The sequence below is a fragment of the Oncorhynchus keta genome, chromosome 1, assembly GCF_023373465.1.
Source record: "Oncorhynchus keta strain PuntledgeMale-10-30-2019 chromosome 1, Oket_V2, whole genome shotgun sequence".
Taxonomy (NCBI): domain Eukaryota; kingdom Metazoa; phylum Chordata; class Actinopteri; order Salmoniformes; family Salmonidae; genus Oncorhynchus; species Oncorhynchus keta.
In genome coordinates, this window is record NC_068421.1 from 36,976,236 (window position 1) to 36,993,519 (window position 17,284).

The 17,284-nt window shown below is 41.5% G+C and overlaps 2 protein-coding genes across 4 annotated transcripts in view; one reads left to right on the top strand and one right to left on the bottom strand.

Moving 5' to 3' along the window:
- Nucleotides 1-926: 926 nt before the first annotated feature.
- Nucleotides 927-4,592, bottom strand: LOC118395208 (insulin-like growth factor-binding protein complex acid labile subunit). The gene is made up of 2 exons (XM_035788962.1): nucleotides 4,551-4,592; nucleotides 927-3,170 (listed from the first exon to the last, which is right to left on the bottom strand). The coding sequence occupies exon 2, from the start codon at nucleotides 3,159-3,161 to the stop codon at nucleotides 1,107-1,109; it is 2,055 nt and encodes a 684-aa protein (XP_035644855.1). The 5' UTR covers nucleotides 3,162-3,170; nucleotides 4,551-4,592; the 3' UTR covers nucleotides 927-1,106.
- A 4,302-nt stretch (nucleotides 4,593-8,894) lies between these two features.
- Nucleotides 8,895-17,284, top strand: part of LOC118384130 (MAP/microtubule affinity-regulating kinase 4-like) — a 68,041-nt gene continuing 59,651 nt past the window's right edge. The window contains exon 1 of one of the 3 annotated variants that reach the window (XM_035770471.2): nucleotides 8,895-9,897. In XM_035770471.2, coding sequence (XP_035626364.1) covers nucleotides 9,850-9,897 — 48 coding nt within the window. In that variant the 5' untranslated portion in view covers nucleotides 8,895-9,849. The remainder of the gene's footprint in view (nucleotides 9,898-17,284) is intronic. The other 2 variants (XM_035770478.2, XM_035770464.2) reach the window with 2 other exon arrangements.

The following is a 17,284-nucleotide window of genomic DNA, read 5'->3' on the forward strand; positions in this document are numbered from 1 at the left end:
CTATAGGTTGGTGTCCCTCTATGGCGCCTTGTATGAAGTGCCTCAGATGAGACTGATAAGACTCGTATGGATATTACATAAGGAGAAACAACAGGAAAATAAACCTGTATTTCAGTCCATTTTTGGCATCAAATATGCAAATCCTCATAGGGTAATCAATGAAAGATGGTCCTAATATTGTTGCACACTTCACATTGATTAATTCATTTAATATGTGGTTTTGGTGGTCTGCCTCGCACCCATCTATGGTCATCCTTCCCTCCAATCCTATTCCTGAAAATCACAAGTCTACTTATGTTCCCTGTCAGTCACATTAATGGGTATGGCATAATGTCTATGTTTTGACCAAACTCACCAAAAATGAATATCTTTAATTATTTTCCCCAATGTTCTCTGATGTACTCCATGCACATAATAGCAGAGAACTTGTCATATATATATATATATTAAGGGGAACTTCCTTGCCACTCTTCACCACCTAGAATGCAGTGCAGGAGGTGAGGGACCAAACCTTGTGGTCTGCTGTCGGGAGCCTGACCTGACCCTGTGTTCTACAGTTACCGACATGTCTTTCCATTTAGGGTTAATCACATTCAACCTCAAAAGGTTGACTCGAGGCTCACTCACGAATGCTCAGCAGTAATGCCCCTCGGCACTTGTAGGTTAATGTATCCTTGAATCTGCACAGTGGGTACGCAGTGATGTCTAGTGGCGTTTCGAAGAACAAGCAGTTGTATCTCTGAGTGTGCGACTGCATGTCTTGAGTTGGAAAGAGTATGTTTTGTATCCATGGATGGGTGTTTAGTCATAGATTATAGAGTAAATGCCTCAAGTTTTTTTAACTCTGAGCAACACTCCTGGTGTCTAATTCACATCAAGATCACACATGGCAGATATTGTAACCCATCAAGAAATTAAATGATTTGTTTTATTTCAAAGAAAAGCATGAATTTTCAATCAAATATTTAACACCATTCCATGGTGTTTTAATCTTTACACTATATCACTTACTCTTCACAATGCATGTGCAATAGACAGTTGCATGAAAGCATAACCATCTGAAAACAAGAAACAAAACCACAATGCTGAAACCGCAAATGTGTACGTCAAAGAAAACCGCTAGCTAGAAGCCAAGCTGTAAGCACTGTCAGCATCTCTAGGGGAAGTTTGTGTCTGGGGAAGCATGCAAAGCTCACACAGGGCTTTAAAAGGTGTGCAGGCTGTGAAATGGGTCGGTTGAGTGTGGAACACATGGGTTCGTCCTGTAACATCTGGGTGTTGTTGATGATCCAGTTACTGATGTACAGGATGGGTGATCTGCAAGAGCAGTCCCAGGGGTTCCCCTCCAGGTGGAGGGCCTTCAGGCTCTGCAAAGGCTCCAGTGTCCCATTCAAAAGAGTACTGAGGCGGTTTGATTTCAGGTGAAGTTTCTGGAGACGGTGAGGGCCTTGAAACATGTCAGGGTGTAGCTGTTCTATCTGGTTGTTGTCTAAGTCAAGCTCCTGTAAGTCGGCCAGGGGTGCGAAGACTTGAGGGTGCAAGGCCACCAAGCGGTTGTTCTGGAGAAGGAGTCTACGTAGGTCATCCAGGGAGTAGAAGGTTGCATATGGGAGATCACGGAGCTGATTGAAGCTGAGATGAAGCTCCTTTAGTGTACCTAACCCATCAAAGCCTGCAGGAGTCAGTGCTGTGAGGCGGTTGTTATCCAAATCCAGCATCTTGAGGCTGCGAAGCTCAGAAAATATGCCTGTGGGAAGATCTTCGATCAGGTTTTCATTCAGCAGGAGCTCTCTCAGGTTTCCAAGGGTAGAAAACTGCTCAGGTTGAAGAGCTGTGAGACGGTTATTGAAAAGCTTCAGGGAGTGGAGTTTAGCCAGACCATGGAAGATGGACTTAGGGAGAGACCTGAGGTGGTTATTGTTCAACTGTAGCTCCCTGAGTCTCTTGGTCTTGTGGAATAGGCCTCTGTGAATCTTGCTTATTGCGTTGTTGTCCAGGTAGAGTGTCCGTAGCCTTCTCAGTCTGGAGAACAAGGCATTGTGGAGGTCAGCTATTTGATTGTTGTCCAGCTGGAGTTCCCTTAGCTTAGACACCATGTGAAAGAGCCCTGGTGGTATGTATGAGATATTGTTGCTGTCAAGTTGCAGCTCTCTCAGCATAGTTAGGTTGTGAAACAGGTTCTCTGGAAGGTATGTCAGCCTGTTGTGGTAGAGATCCAGGAGCTCCAGTCTGCATAGATATTGAAACACTTCAGAAGGAAGGGATTGGAGGTTATTGTAGCTCAGATCCAATTGACCGAGATGTGCTAGACCACTCAATGAGTCCTTAGCCATTATGCTCAGATGGTTATTATTCAAAACCAAAATCCTTAGATGGCTGAACTCAGAGAAAGCATCTTCTGGTAAAAATGTAATGCTGTTCTTCTGGAGGTACAAGCTGTGCAGCTTTGACACATCCTTCAGGGCAGCAACGGGCACAGAATCTAACCTGTTTCCACTGAGGTCCAGATGACTCAGGTTAACTGCTCCCCTGAATGTGCCATTCCCAATGCTAACCAAGTTGTTCTTAGACAAAATCAGCTTTACCAATTTGGATGAATTCTCAAACACCCCTTCCTCAAACTCCACAATACTGTTGCTGCTCAGGTGAAGGTCAGTGAGTGCAGGGGCTCCACCCAGTGCCCCGTACTGCAGGCTGTTGATCTGGTTCAGTGTTAGAATGAGCGTCTTTAATTGACCAAGGCCTTGTAGGGATCCTGGTTGCAGGGCCTCCATGTTGTTCTCGCTGAGGTCCAGGAAGGTGAGTGCTGAGAGGCCTTGGAGCTGCCGAGGGCCCAATGAACCCAGGTAATTACCCCTGAGAAACAGCTTGACCAGACTGCTCATGTTGGGCCAGATGAAGTTGGAAGTCAAGGAGACATTGAGACAGTTCTTGGTGAGATCCAGGTACTGCAGCTGCTCCAGTCCACTGGTGGGGAATGCCTCGATCAGGTTGTGGGCCATATAAAGCTCCTCAGTACCATCTGGGAGGTTAGGGAACTTCTTCAGCCTCTTGTCCGGGCAGCTGACTGTGACGTTGTCCAGACATTCACATGGTGAGGCAGGGCAGGTAGCAGCTACTGAGATGAGTGCCATGATGACCGTACTTAAACTCACCAACATTGCGAGGAACTAATATTGATATGACAGGAAAAGAAATTGGGTCAATGTGAGATCTGAAACAAATATATGAAACTTCTGTTGTGACATAATTCCTGTTTACCAGTACACATCCTGCTCAACCGTGTCAATGTAATCTATGCCAATTCATTGTTCATTTCTTTGGATATTCAGTACAATGTCTTGTTAATTATGTGAAAATCTTGCTACACTACAAACTTGTTGGACGCATTTGCAGTTTGTTTTGTTTGTGTTTCAGATTATGTTGTGCCCAATAGAAATTAATGGTAAATAATGTATTGTGTAATTTCAGAATCACTTTTATTGTAAATGAGAATTGAATCTGTTTCAGAACACTTCTACATTCATGTGGATGTTACTGTGATTATGAATGAATCATGAATAATGATGAATGAAAAAGTTACAGGTGCAAAAAGATCATGCCCCCAAAACATTGGAGTTGGAGTACGAGTTGGAGAACGATATTTATGGTAGCATCCACATTTACAATAAAAGTGAGTCCAAGATACATAAAGTGCTTTCATTTCTAAATGATAAAACAGATGAAAATACGCTCAAATTAAATGTGACATTCTGTACTGTACATAAATACTGTACTGAATGAAAACATTTGATCACAAATCCAAAATGGCGGAGTATAAATATATATATATTTTTAAAGTTTGTCTATAAACATATCAGTACTGTGTAGCAATGAGTACAATATAATTACACTGTGCTTTCCAACTTATTCCAACTTAACAAATATACAGGTTCCCTGTCACTTATTATAAAAATGGAACCCAACAGATTGCTTGGGAGTGACACCATCTGTCTTTACAGTAGATTCCCTTATGTAAAATTCCATCATTAAAACATTTATTGAGATTTAAGGGTCAACCTGCAGTTAAAAACATTAACAAAGCGACACCCCGCCACTCTTTTGGTTAAAAGCTGAGTGATGGGGCTGCAGAAATGTAACACTCAAATTCATGGACATGGCTATGGATACAAGGAAAAGTATAGTTTAAACCATGTTTTGAGGCTTTACATTGTTAGTTTACAAGTACAATGTTTACTAACAAAGGAGTAAAACAAGCTTATATTTTTGGTTCTGATTGGGTACAACTGTTGAACTAAGCTTATGAGGCATCCATAAGTTATATTCTTCAAGAATCAATGGGGATAATATAATTAATTTGAAAGTCTAAAAATGAATGTTACAAGGCCAATTGCCCCTTTAAGGACTTGCATGTTTATCATATTTTAGTAATGACAAAAGTGTAAAATATGTGCATGCATTTCATTCTCACTTTGAAAGTAAGAGTAAATGCACAGTTGCATACAAATATTTAACCACATTTTTTATTCACTAATCATAAGTCAACTTACCTTTGAGGAGGAGAGATTTGTGCTGCATGTGATTGTAGTGAAGTCATAATGGTGAAAGGCACTTGCTTTTAAAGGTGAGGGTTTTAGGTGTCGGAAACTTTTTTCAGAATATTACAATTTGTCAGCACAAATGTTGTGGTTTAGAGCCCCTATCTGTGACATCAGATCAGTCTCATATTTGAATACCACAGAAAGCAAAGCAGGTGTCTAGAGGTGAGAGATGCATGTCAGTACCAAGAAAATGAAATAAACCACTTCAAAGCTTTGTCTGTGACTGCACTGCAATCAGTCTAGTCTGTGTCTAGGGTATACTGATAATATCTTGCTGTGTTTGATAATGTAGAACAGGTAGTCCCAAACTGGGGTATGCGGAATGCCATCAGGGTATGCCAAGTAAAAATGTGATTCACATTTATTTATTTATTAATTAATTAACATTTTCAAACAGTTAATTTATATTTTCCAACAGGGCTATACATCTGGGTGAGGTTTTTTTCTCACCTGAGTAGCCTCGTTTCACTGCCAAAACTAAAATTAAACTATCTAGTGTTCAGCGAAATAACAACACAATGTCAGATACAGGTAGCCTCGTCAAATAATTAACGGGAATTCCACTAAGTCTGTATGTAGCCAAACGTAGCTGCTGCTCATTTCGTTTGCTCGAAAATTGATTGTTAAAATGTTTTTTTGTTGGTAAAAAAAGTAAGACCCTCGTCCATAGAGACACATACCAGCTCTACTGGTAGTACTGCTACTACCAGCAGTACTACACCTGCACCTGTCGACGACACAAGTTGTTCTGCTTCCACGAGCACATCCAATGCTAGCATGAGTAATTCTACATTTGTTGTTAGCCCAGCTAGCATAGACACTGACAGTTGTGAATCTGATGCAGCTGAAGAGCTACTGCCCCCTTACCCGGGAAGCACCGAACAACAGACAGGGACGTTGGACCCTCGAAGAGGTGCAAATATGATGAGAACTACATTGATTTGGTGTTCACTTATATTGGGAGTAGTGCCTTTCCCCAGCCACAGTGTGTTATATGTGCAAAGTACTAAATAGTCTGGGTCAGAGTATCCTGCCTTGGCAAATCGTGCTGTTATGACACTGATGCCCTTTGCAACCACATACCTATATGAGAGTGGATTCTCAGCCCTCACTATCATGAAAACTAAATACAGGCACAGACTGTGTGTGGAAAAAGACTGAGACTCTCTCCAATACAACCCAGCATTGCAGAGTTATGTGCATCCTTTCAAGCACACCCTTCTCATTAACTTGTGGTGATTTATCCACAGTTTTTGATGAAAAAATAAGGTTTTATATATAAGATGGCTAAGTAAAGAGCAAAATTATTGATTATTATTATATTATTATTTGTGCCCTGGTCCTATAAGAGCTCTTTGTCACTTCTCACGAGCCGGGTTGTGACAAACTCGCACTCATTCTTATGTTTAATGAATGTATCGTATAGTGTGTGTGTGGCAGGCTTTACAATGAAGGCAAAAAACAACATTTGAGAGTGCGCTGACCCTAGTGCTAGAGAGGGTACGCAGCTGGAGGTTGAATGTTTTAAGGGGTACGGGACTTTAAAAAGTTTGGGAACCACTAATGTAAAAAATGCAAAAGGCACACACATTTTGATGGGAAATATAGTATTTGTAAACAATTATCTGATACCTTATTATAACATAGTAATGTACTGTGCAGAGAGAGAGCGAGAGGAAGAGAGAGAGTAAGAGAGCGAGAGAGTAAGAGAGAGAGAGCGAAAGAGAAAGAGAGAGAGAGAGTAAGATATAGAGAGAATGCAGCGACGGCCTGTTTAGTTGATTCACTTCCTATTTATTTTTTCCTTCTATAATGTTTTAGTTTCAATCACCAAGCATATATCCGAGAGCCTTGAAGCATGGCAAGTAAGCTATGCTAGATGAAAGTGAGACCTTTTTGTAAGATGTCTTTCCAGGCTCTTTTTTGAGTGGCTCTGGTCATTTTCACCCTTTTAAGCATTTTGTGATCAACTTGATCTCATAATAGATGCAGACATAAAGGGCAATGGTAGAGAGTGGGACAATTCAATTTGTCACCCAAAATGTGGCAAGAGGTTCATCTAAATGCTGAAACTTGAAACAAGGATGAAAGATTAAAGTACTGTTGGCCAATGTCCTTCCCCGGCTGTTTTGAATAGGCCTCCCTGTGGTTCCAGTTCAAACTCACACCAGTTCGGAAGACTGGAAGTACTTTGATTTCCTGATGGTGCACTCTACCCTCTCTCTTATATAGACTACACAAATGGAAGAGGGGTTTCGGGCTCAAAGCAAGCAGGCGATCACCATGTCACAATTATAATGTTAAAAAGGGGGGTTTGCTGATGATGCAACAAAACACTGCCACCACATAACAAGTAAAAGAAAACAGAATCATTGACAACTACAAGATGACGCCATCACAACAGTAATAAGGATGCCTCTGGCCGTGATGAGGCTACTACTCCACTAGGTGGCCCTCTATAACCTAACATAATTTGCAACACAGCACAGAGAGCAAACAGGATGACATTGCAACTTCTCACCAACAAGATGTTATTTAAAAATGTCAATCAGCAAACAAGGTAAACATAACAAGCAAAAGTATGATAACTATATATGAGATATTAGGAAAAATAATTTCTAAAAATGCCACTCTTGCCTATTTCAATGTTAACCTAACCAATGTATTATTCTGTTCCCCATATACTCTTGAAACCCATAATCTATACAATCAATTGTCTTTACTTGTATCTATTTGATTCCTTTAACAATTTGCATTCATATTAATAGTTGGACAACATCTTCAAGCATATTTGAATTACAGCCAAGTCTCATCAAATATAATAATGATTCTACTGCCTGATTTTGTTCACAAAAAAAGGTATTTGTAAACTTTGAACAACAACATCCTGGGGTTCAGGGACAGTCAGGATTGGACAGACACTTGATTAAGGGCAGAACATAGCCTCCAATGTGCCTCCAGACATCATAATCTCTGCCAGATTAGAGATTAATGCATGGGGGGTTGGCCATGGTACTGCCTTCCAACAGCTGTAATTAGAGCATTGAGATGACTAGGTCTGAAATACAGTAGGTCAACTGGAATAGAGAGAAGTTTCAGTAGTTTGTAACTCTCCTCCATTTGAGGATATGTAAAACATTTTGGATAACAGCTGATACTGTTCATGTTGCCATGTGATGTATAGGTCTACACTGAGTATGCATGTTTTTTTAATAATAATGTAGAAGCCAAATAGTTCACATGTCAGCTGAAGTTGTAAGGTAACATGTTTGGAATGAATGGGCTACTAATGGGTTATTAATACAGTACTAATACTATTAATTTATGAAGCTATATCAAATCAGATTTGCCAAGAGTCTTGAGTCAGACAGTGGAGGCTCTGTTGGACAGCAGACCTGACTGGAGGTGGTTTGTGTTCAGTTCCTCAGGGTCAGCCAGGGTTGCAGTGGTGGGCAGGGCCCTGGTCGATCACCCTCACCCGCTCTGTGTGCACACATCACTTACAATCATGTCTCGGCTCTCTCCATGGTACATGGAAAGAGCAGCATCATCTGACGCCCACACTTTACCTGCCTTTGTACATACCCCATTAGGAGTATTGAAAGTTCCACATAAAGTGGTTCCCAAATTATTTGGTCCCAAATGACTGCCTAATTGATGCTGAGGGACTAGATGCTGATTAGAGAGAGTTTGACGTGTGGAACTTGTCAGGTTCACACTGTTTCAATAGTGACTCACTTTCACACACTGCTCTATCACCCATGCGAAACCAAGAAAAGAGCTAAACCAACATTCACTATATGCCTATCTCAATAACAAAATACCGAGTGCCCAGGGACCACAGCAGAATGAGGTGTTCATGGGCCCGGCCCTCTCATGTCCGATTTGTACAGGTGAGACTATAGTCTTTGGTGATGTGCTTCTGCTGTCATCACCCACTTGGTATAATCAATAAATAGACATGAATAATATAGATAGATTAAAACATAAATTATATACACCAGAGAACAGATGGTTTGTTCTCACAACAATATAAATTACAAGTGGAGGGAAAATTACATAAAAGTGCAGTAGTTTGTTGCTTTGTTAAAGTGTGTCTTCTTCAGACAGGGCCCTGTCGCCCCTGTTGTCAAATGCCCAAGAAATGCTGTCTGCAGCGTCAAGTGATGACATTACTGTACAGAATATTGCTTGCCAACGTGGTTGACGTGTGGCTGGTGCTGGTAACTGCTGTTCTACCAATAAATGAATGGGGGGATTGTCTCTTTAAGAATATGGGGGAAGGGTGTGTAACTGAGCCACCGACGCAGCCCTGCCTATTATTTCTCTTGAGGTTCTTCCCTCTTGCTCTTGTCATACAGTTTGGAGATGCCGTTTTCTGTAGGCAAATGTTACAACTGATAGTTATGTAGGATATCTGCGAGAGTAAAAGTTAAATCATTTTTCGAACGTTGAGTGTTATTCGACGGCTACTTTTTCAGGAAGTGGTCCATCACGTGCAGAAAGAGAAAGGGGGTAACAGTACATTCGCCGATGCTCTATCCGCAATTGTCATGTCGTTGTATTGTTTCTTTTGACGGTTAATTATTTATTAATTAACTATGAAATGTGGGCTGGCAATTAGGCTTAAGTCGTTCAGTGTTTTGCCTTGGGAGTGGTTGGTTTTGCGAGCATTATTTGGCACCCCCCCAAAAATACATATTTTTCAACGACAGACATCCACCCATGGTCGTGGTACGCGCAGGCTACCTGACCAATGTTTTTTGTTTTGACAATTGTTTTTTTATCGGATATAACAAACTGCTCTGTTCCTGACATACACCCACATTCATCACTGGAAACACAGAATTGCTTTAAAAAATGTTAGTATAGTAATGGTGCGATAGTGACAAGAAACCTATTTTGGGTTCATTTTATTTCCAGAATGAGGTACATCATTGATGCCTTTCTTCACATGAATAATCAACCAAACATGAAGTGGATAGCCTAGAAGGCTATTCGGACAGTTTTCTAGACAATTGTCGTGTTCGGTGCTTTTTACAATGAAAATGAGTATTTGAGGATACAATTCTGTCTCACTGCTCTCGAACCTGGGGTTGCGGGTAGGAAAGGCGGCTATTGCCTTGAACACTGGCTAGGCGGTGGAGCTGCCAATGTCGACCGTTATCTTCGGTAGAATATAATCTTGTATATAACTGTTACCTACATAAAAACCAAGTAGCCTAATAGAAAGGATACCTCAGGGACAATGTCTTCTCGTGCAGCACTACCTGGGAACGAGCGGAAATCGGACCTCGTAAGTATTTAATACATTTTATTGTCTTGTATAATCTTTTGTAGAGGTCTGACTGTCATGTGCATTACACCCTTTAAATGGAACAGTGGCATGGAATCAAGCTAGGTGACATATCAACGTACTAAAAAATGACAGGAGGATGCATAAAGCCGATACAATCATTGATTGCTGGCTGACTGTAGCCTATTTGCACTGCTGTTTAAACCATCATTCATTCACTCTGTACATTTTGTTCAAGTGAACAGAATAACCCATAATACATAATTTTGAGAGAGAGCACATGCTGCGCCTAGAAAGTCTGGAAATCAATAATGAAACATCTATAACACTGTCATACCATTATGTAATAATATGGCAATTCAATGTGACACATGTGGCCTAGCTAATGCAGTGGCAGGTTTATATACAGTCTCCCAGGCACAGATATGTCACTTTGGTTTCATTGTTTGCTTCACACACTTTTTTTTAGGATTGGTGAAAAGAGGACATTCTGTTAATCATCATAGAAAAGCTCTATACCTCTTCTAATTCCCGTCAATCATGAAGGAGATGTTTGGCTTGAGTCTAGTCTGTTCAGTACAGTATCAATGCTGTAGAATAACAGAGCTTAAATAACAAGTAGCTCACCAGTTTTGCACAGACCTTCTTGACGGATAACTGGCATTTAAAGACGTGGATGTTGATTAAGACAGCCCCCCGCACCTCTCTGATTCAGAGGGGTTGGGTTAAATGCGCAAGACACATTTCAGTTGAAGGCATTCAGTTGTACAACTGACTAGGTATCCCCCTTTCCCTCTAAACCTAGACCGTTGTATATGTTTACTGACAGTGATCCTCGGCCAGACACTTTTAGAAGTGTGAAAATCCACCCGGTATTTTGATCACAACATTGGACGGGCCCCAGTTTATTTCTTTATTTACATAGACGAACAATAGATAGATAGACAATTATATTATGCCACGCCCACATAGCATATTATGTTCTGATGATTGTTGTTGCTTTTATTTGTTGATCATCCTCTGCTACAATAAATATCAATTCAAATCCTATATCTAAGCAGGTCTCACATTCTCATGCCACTGACTTGGTCCTTCCTGGAAGGAATGGCATGCAAGAGTGACACCATCAAAGGCAGATAGATTCACTACAAAAGCATTTGAGTTGAATTGACAAAGCAATTTTGACAGGTGGATATATCGGAGAGGTGTAGGGTCTGTCTAGCCCTGCTGTGCCAACCCTCATCCATAATATTAGGGCATGTCAGGATGTTGGTTGATTGGTGTGGGTGCAGGGCTAAATTAGGATAATATTACGCAACTACAATACATGACCTGAGCTTACATTGTTTTTCAAAAATATTTATTAAAAGAAAGGGCATAGAAATCTTCGAGACATTCATGAAGCAGATCATGCTTGTTGTCCTCTTCAGAAAGGACAGACTTCCAGAAGGACTTCCATTGTTTGTTTACATCACATCAAGTGACTAGACCAGAGTACATTTTTGATAACATGATTCTCTTAATTACAACCTCTTTATGCTCGCTTCGAGGAATACAACACAGAGTCTTGTGTGAAAGCCCCTGTTGTTCCAAATGACTGTGTGATCTCGCTCTCCGTGGCTGAAGTGAGTAAAACTTTTAAACAGGTTAACACTCGCAAGGCTGCCAGGCCAGATGGAATATCAGGGCATATTCTCAAAGCATGCGCAGACCAGTTGGCAAGTGTGACATATTCAATCTGTCCTTGCCTGGCCTAGTCTGTAATCCCAAAGACAGTTTTAAAGAATCATGATATGAAGAAAATGTAGTCAAAACAAAATCAAATGTTATTTGTCACATGCGCCGAATACAACAGGTGTAGGTAGACCTTACAGTGAAATGCTTACTTACTGGGCAGTCCCTCAACCAACAATGCAGTTTAAAGAAAACTTTGAAAAGCCTATTTCAGAAAAAAGAATAGCATACTTGTCCTTATGTGGCTATGCCAAATGGTTGTGGGCTACACTAGTTAATTTAGCAGACAAAATTTGCTTATAATTCCATGGCATTATTTTATAGTGCGAAGAATACAAAGCTGAATAAAATAGAAACATTTTCTCAAAACGATTTGAGGGAGTGCACTCATGCGGCTATTCTGTGTTGAGCGGCTAACAAAGAAATAGGTATTCCTATATGCTTAATTTAGAGTTATTAATATATCGACATAACCTGAAAGGCCGCTGAGCAAGGAAGAAGCCACTGCTCCAAAACCGCCATAAAAAAGCCAGACTACAGTTTGCAACTGCACATGGGGACAAATATTGTACTGTTTGGAGGAATAAGGGGAGGCTTGCAAGCCGAAGAACACCATCCCAACCGTGAAGCACTGGTGTGGCAGCATCATGTTGTGGGGGTGCTTTGCTGCAGGAGGGACTGGTGCACTTCACAAAATAAATGGCATCATGAGGAGGGTGTGGATATATTGAAGCAACATCTCAAGACATCAGTCAGGAAGTTAAAGCTTGTTCGCAAATGGGTCTTCCAAGTGGACACTGACCCCAAGCATACTTCCAAAGTTGTGGAAAATGACTTAAGGACAACAAAGTCAAGGTATTGGAGTGGCCATCACAAAGCCCTGACCTCATCCAATAGAACATTTGTGGGCAGAACTGAAAAAGCGTGTGTGAGCAAGGAGGCCTACAAACCTGACTCAGTTACACCAGCTATGTCAGGCCAAAATTCACCCAACTTATTGTGGGAAGCTTGTGGAAGGCTACCTGAACCGTTTGACCCAAGTTAAACAATTATTATTAATTTATTTTACCCCCCTTTTTCTCCCCAATTTCGTGGTATCCAATTGTTAGCAGTTAGGATCTTGTCTCATCGCTACAGCTCCTGTACGGGCCCTGTGTCGGAGGAAACATCGTGCACCTGGCGACCTGGTTAGCGTGCACTGCGCCCGGCCCGCCACAGGAGTCGCTAGTGCGCGATGAGACAAGGATATCCCTGCCGGCCAAACCCTCCCTAACCCGGACGACACTAGGCCAATTGTGCATCGCCCTATGGACCTCCCGGCCGCGGCCAGCCCCCGACAGAGCCTGGGCTCGAACCCAGAGTCTCTAGTGGCACAGCTAGACCACTGCGCCACTCGGGAGGCCTAAGTTAAACAATTTAAAGGCAATGCTACCAAATACTAATTGAGTGTATGTAAACTTCTGACCCACTGGGAATGTGATGGAAGAAATAAAAGCTGAAGTCAATTATTTTCTCTACTATTATTCTGACATTTCACAATCTTAAAATAAAGTGGTGATTCTAACGGACCTAAAAAATTGAATTTTTACTAGGATTAAATGTCAGGGATTGTGAAAAACTGAGTTTAAATGTATTTGGCTAAGGTGTATGTAAACTTCTGACTTCAACTGTAAGTATTCAGATCCTTTGCTATGAGACTCGAAATTGAGCTCAAGTGCATCCTGTTTCCATTGGTCATCCTTGAAATGTTTCTACAACTTGAATGGCATACACCTGTGATAAATTCAATTGATCGGACATGATTTGGAAAGGCACACATCTGTCTATATAAGGTCCCACAGTTGACAGTGTGTGTCAGAGCAAAAACCAAGCCATCAGGTCAAAGGGAAGTGTCTGTAGAGCTCTGAGACAGGATTGTGTCGAGGCACAGACCTGGGGAAGGGTCCCCCCAAAAAATCTGCGTCATTGACGGTCCCCAAGAACACAGTAGCCTCCATTTTTAAATGAAAGAACGTGACCAAGGACCTGATGGTCACTCCGAGAGAGCTCCAGAGTTCCTCTGTGGAGATGGGAGAACCTTCCAGAAGGGCAACCATCTCTGCAGCGCTCCACCAATCAGGCCTATATGGTAGAGTGGCCAGACAGAAGCCCCTCCTCAGTAAAAGGCACATGACAGTCCACATGACAGTTTGCCAAAAGGCACCTAAAGACTCTCAGACCATGAGAAACAAGATTCTCTGATCTAAAGAAACCAAGATTGAACTCTTTGGCCTGAATGCCAAGTGTCACGCCTGGAGAAAACCTTGCACCATCCCTACTGTGAACCAAGGTGGTGGCAGGATCATGCTGTGGGGATGTTTTTCAGCGGCAATGACTGCTTAGACTAGTCAGGATCGAGGGAAAAACTAATAAAGCAATGTACAGAGATATCCTTGAGTGGCCCAGCCAGAGCCTGGAATTGAACCCGATTGACCTGAAAATACGAGCAATGGACATTAGACTGGTGGAAATCTGTCATTTGGTCTGATGAGTCCAAATTTGAGATTTGTGGTTCCAACCGCCGTGTCTTTGTGAGACGCAGCGTAGGTGAACAGATGATCTCCGCATGTGTGGTTTCCATCGTGAAGCATGGAGGAGGAGGAGTGATGGTGCTTTGCTGGTGACACTGTCAGTGATTTATTTACTGTTCAAAAGTTTGGGGTCACTGAGAAATGTCCTTGTTTTTGAAATAATTTTTTTTTTTTGTCTATAATAATAACATCAAATTGATCAGAAATACAGTATCAACATTGTTAATGTTGTAAATGACTATTGGAGCTGGAAACTGCAATATTTTATGGAATATCTACATATGCGTATAGAGGCCCATTATCAGCAACCATCACTCCTGTGTTCCAATGGCACGTTGTGTTAGCTAATCCAAGTTTGTCATTTTAAAAGGCTAATTGATCATTAGAAAACTATTTTTCAATTATGTTATGTTATTATAGCTGAAAACTGTTGTTCTGATTAAAGAAACAATTAAACTGGCCTTCTTTAGACTAGTTGAGTATCTGCAACATCGGCATTTGTGGGTTGGATTACAAGCTCAAAATGGCTAGAAACAAGACCTTTCTTCTGAAACTCGTCAGTCTATTCTTGTTCTGAGAAATGAAGGCTATTCCATGCGAGAAATTGCCAAGAAATTGAAGATCTTGTACAGCGTTGTGTACTACTCCTTTCACAGAACAGCGCAAACTAGTTTTTAACCATAATAGAAAGAGGAGTGGGAGGCCCCGGTGCACAACTGAGCAAGAGGACAAGTACATTAGAGTGTCTAGTTTGAGAAACAGATGCCTCACAAGTCCTCAGCTGGTAGCGTCATTAAATAGTACCCGTAAAACACCAGTCTCAACGTCAATAGTGAAGAGGCGACTTCGGGATGCTGGACTTCTAGGCAGAGTTCCTCTGTCCAGTGTCTGTGTTCTTCTGCCCATCTTAATATTTTCTTTTTATTGGCCAGTCTGAGATATGGCTTTTTCTTTGCAACTCTGCCTAAAAGGCCAGCATACCGAAGTCGCTTCTTCACTGTTGACGTTGAGACTGGTGTTTTGCGAGTACTACTTAATGAATCTGCCGGTTGAGGACTTGTGAGGGATCTGTTTGTGTCATGCACAAAGTAGATGTCCTAACTGACTTGCCAAAACTATAGTTTGTTAACAGGAAATTTGTGGAGTGGTTGAAAAATGAGTTTTAATGCCTCCAACCTAAGTGTATGTAATCTTCTGACTTCAACTGTATGTAAAACACAGGGAAATCCAATATTCTGCTGCACTGGCCCTTTAACAAAAACCGCATGTTGGTTGTCCTTTATGTGACAGAAATGTTGCAGGTCAGGGTTCGAAATGATTGACCTGCTCTTGCTGTCAACTGGGTCACATGCTCCTCTTGTTTGAAATCTCTCCATGGAAACCCAGGAGTGTTTTGCTTCCCAGTCCACTTTCCTCCCAGTTCGACATCTATGCTGAGTGAAAGGTGGTGGCGTAAAATGAGAAAGCCCACACCGATCTCCTCCTATCATGTTGCTCGCGCCATACCTCCCAGAAAGCCCCATCTGTAATTAAAATTATTTTAGATTGTATCGTCTTCCTCGATCTCGTTGCCTGGGACAGCCTGGGGGTGTGTGGGAGAGTGAAAATGTGTTGCGTGGAGGTTGATGTAGTGTATGTGTACAGTAGGGTGGGACGGGGCATTTATATGCTTAAGATTTTGGTAAATCATTGGTAACAACAAACCAGACCTGTGAGGCTGTTGGCCTAAAATGAAGAATTTCTTGAGGGTAGCATATTTGGCTCAGTAAACAATTGATACAACCACCATTTTCAATATTCACATGAGTTTTTCTGCTCGAATAGATAATAGGCCTACACATTGAAGTAGACTACTAACCAGAAGATGACATGATGTTCAAACTCCAAGTGGGGTTTCACTTGTGTTGTGCCCTTGTGTAAGACGTCTTCCTTTATCCTTGTACATCAATCTGTGTAAGCCTAATCATTGTAATTCCATGTCTGTAAAGCAAAGGAATGTGTTATGTAGGTCAGCCTAATGATGCTTATTCAATGGAATATTATCTCTCTATCATCATAACTTGAATAATAAACCTAACAACACACATGGTGGCACACATTAGTCATCCAGATTTGAGATTTGCATAATCGCACTTGCTTCGCACCTCCCGCTCCAGCATGTCCCAGGGATCCAAGTCGTTCTGAGTCAGGCCACTAATGCTGTCTTAGCACTGGTACAGTTTCGCACCCCCCTGCATTGTGACATCCTCTGTATGCCCCTCATTCTCTCGCTTCTATCAGCACCATCTGGTAGAGGGACCTTTACTCTCACTCTCCAGTTGCCCAGCCAGTCCTGTGAATGGAGACCATGTAGGCCCCCGTTTCTGTTGTTTTGATCAGTACATTTTACTTACCTCTATACATTTCTTATCCAGCTCAGCTTGCAAATTCGGCCCAAATACAAATAACCCTCCATATTGTGAACAAACTCTTAGTCATACATTTTGCATATAAACTTTTTGTTGTATTTACCTGTCAATAGTTTATGGCCCCTTTGCAAATAATTCACAAGCCTGTATAATGCAACCAGATGCAGGTCTGAATGAATGAACAGGTTTTTCCCGGTGGCACAGAACAGAGCCATTGTGTGGACTTGGGTTGATGGATTCATGATTTGGCTGTCTCTAAATGGAAAGGACTCCTCAAATCCCATTGGAGCCATGCAGGTCACGTAGGAATGTTCACAGTCTGTTGAATTGCATTGAACAGAACCTCGTATCAATGGTGGGCTATACATGACCTGCTCTATTTGAATTGCTTCAAGAACATTAGCACACAGCTCTCTGCACTGTTACGTAACCGTTGCACTCTGGTGTCACTTTACCTGTGCGTCTCCAGGGTTGAGTAAAGGGCTGGGCGATACTGTATATCGTGGAGACTAGTATACCGGTATGGATTTTTACAATACCCTCTATAAAGGTATTTTGAAACAATGCTAAATAAATAAAACAATCAGAACTAAGAAAGACCAATAAAATCACTTAGAAATAATGTGTGGCCTTTCTAGGGTCATTCACTACTTCTAGAACTTATTAAGATCTTGT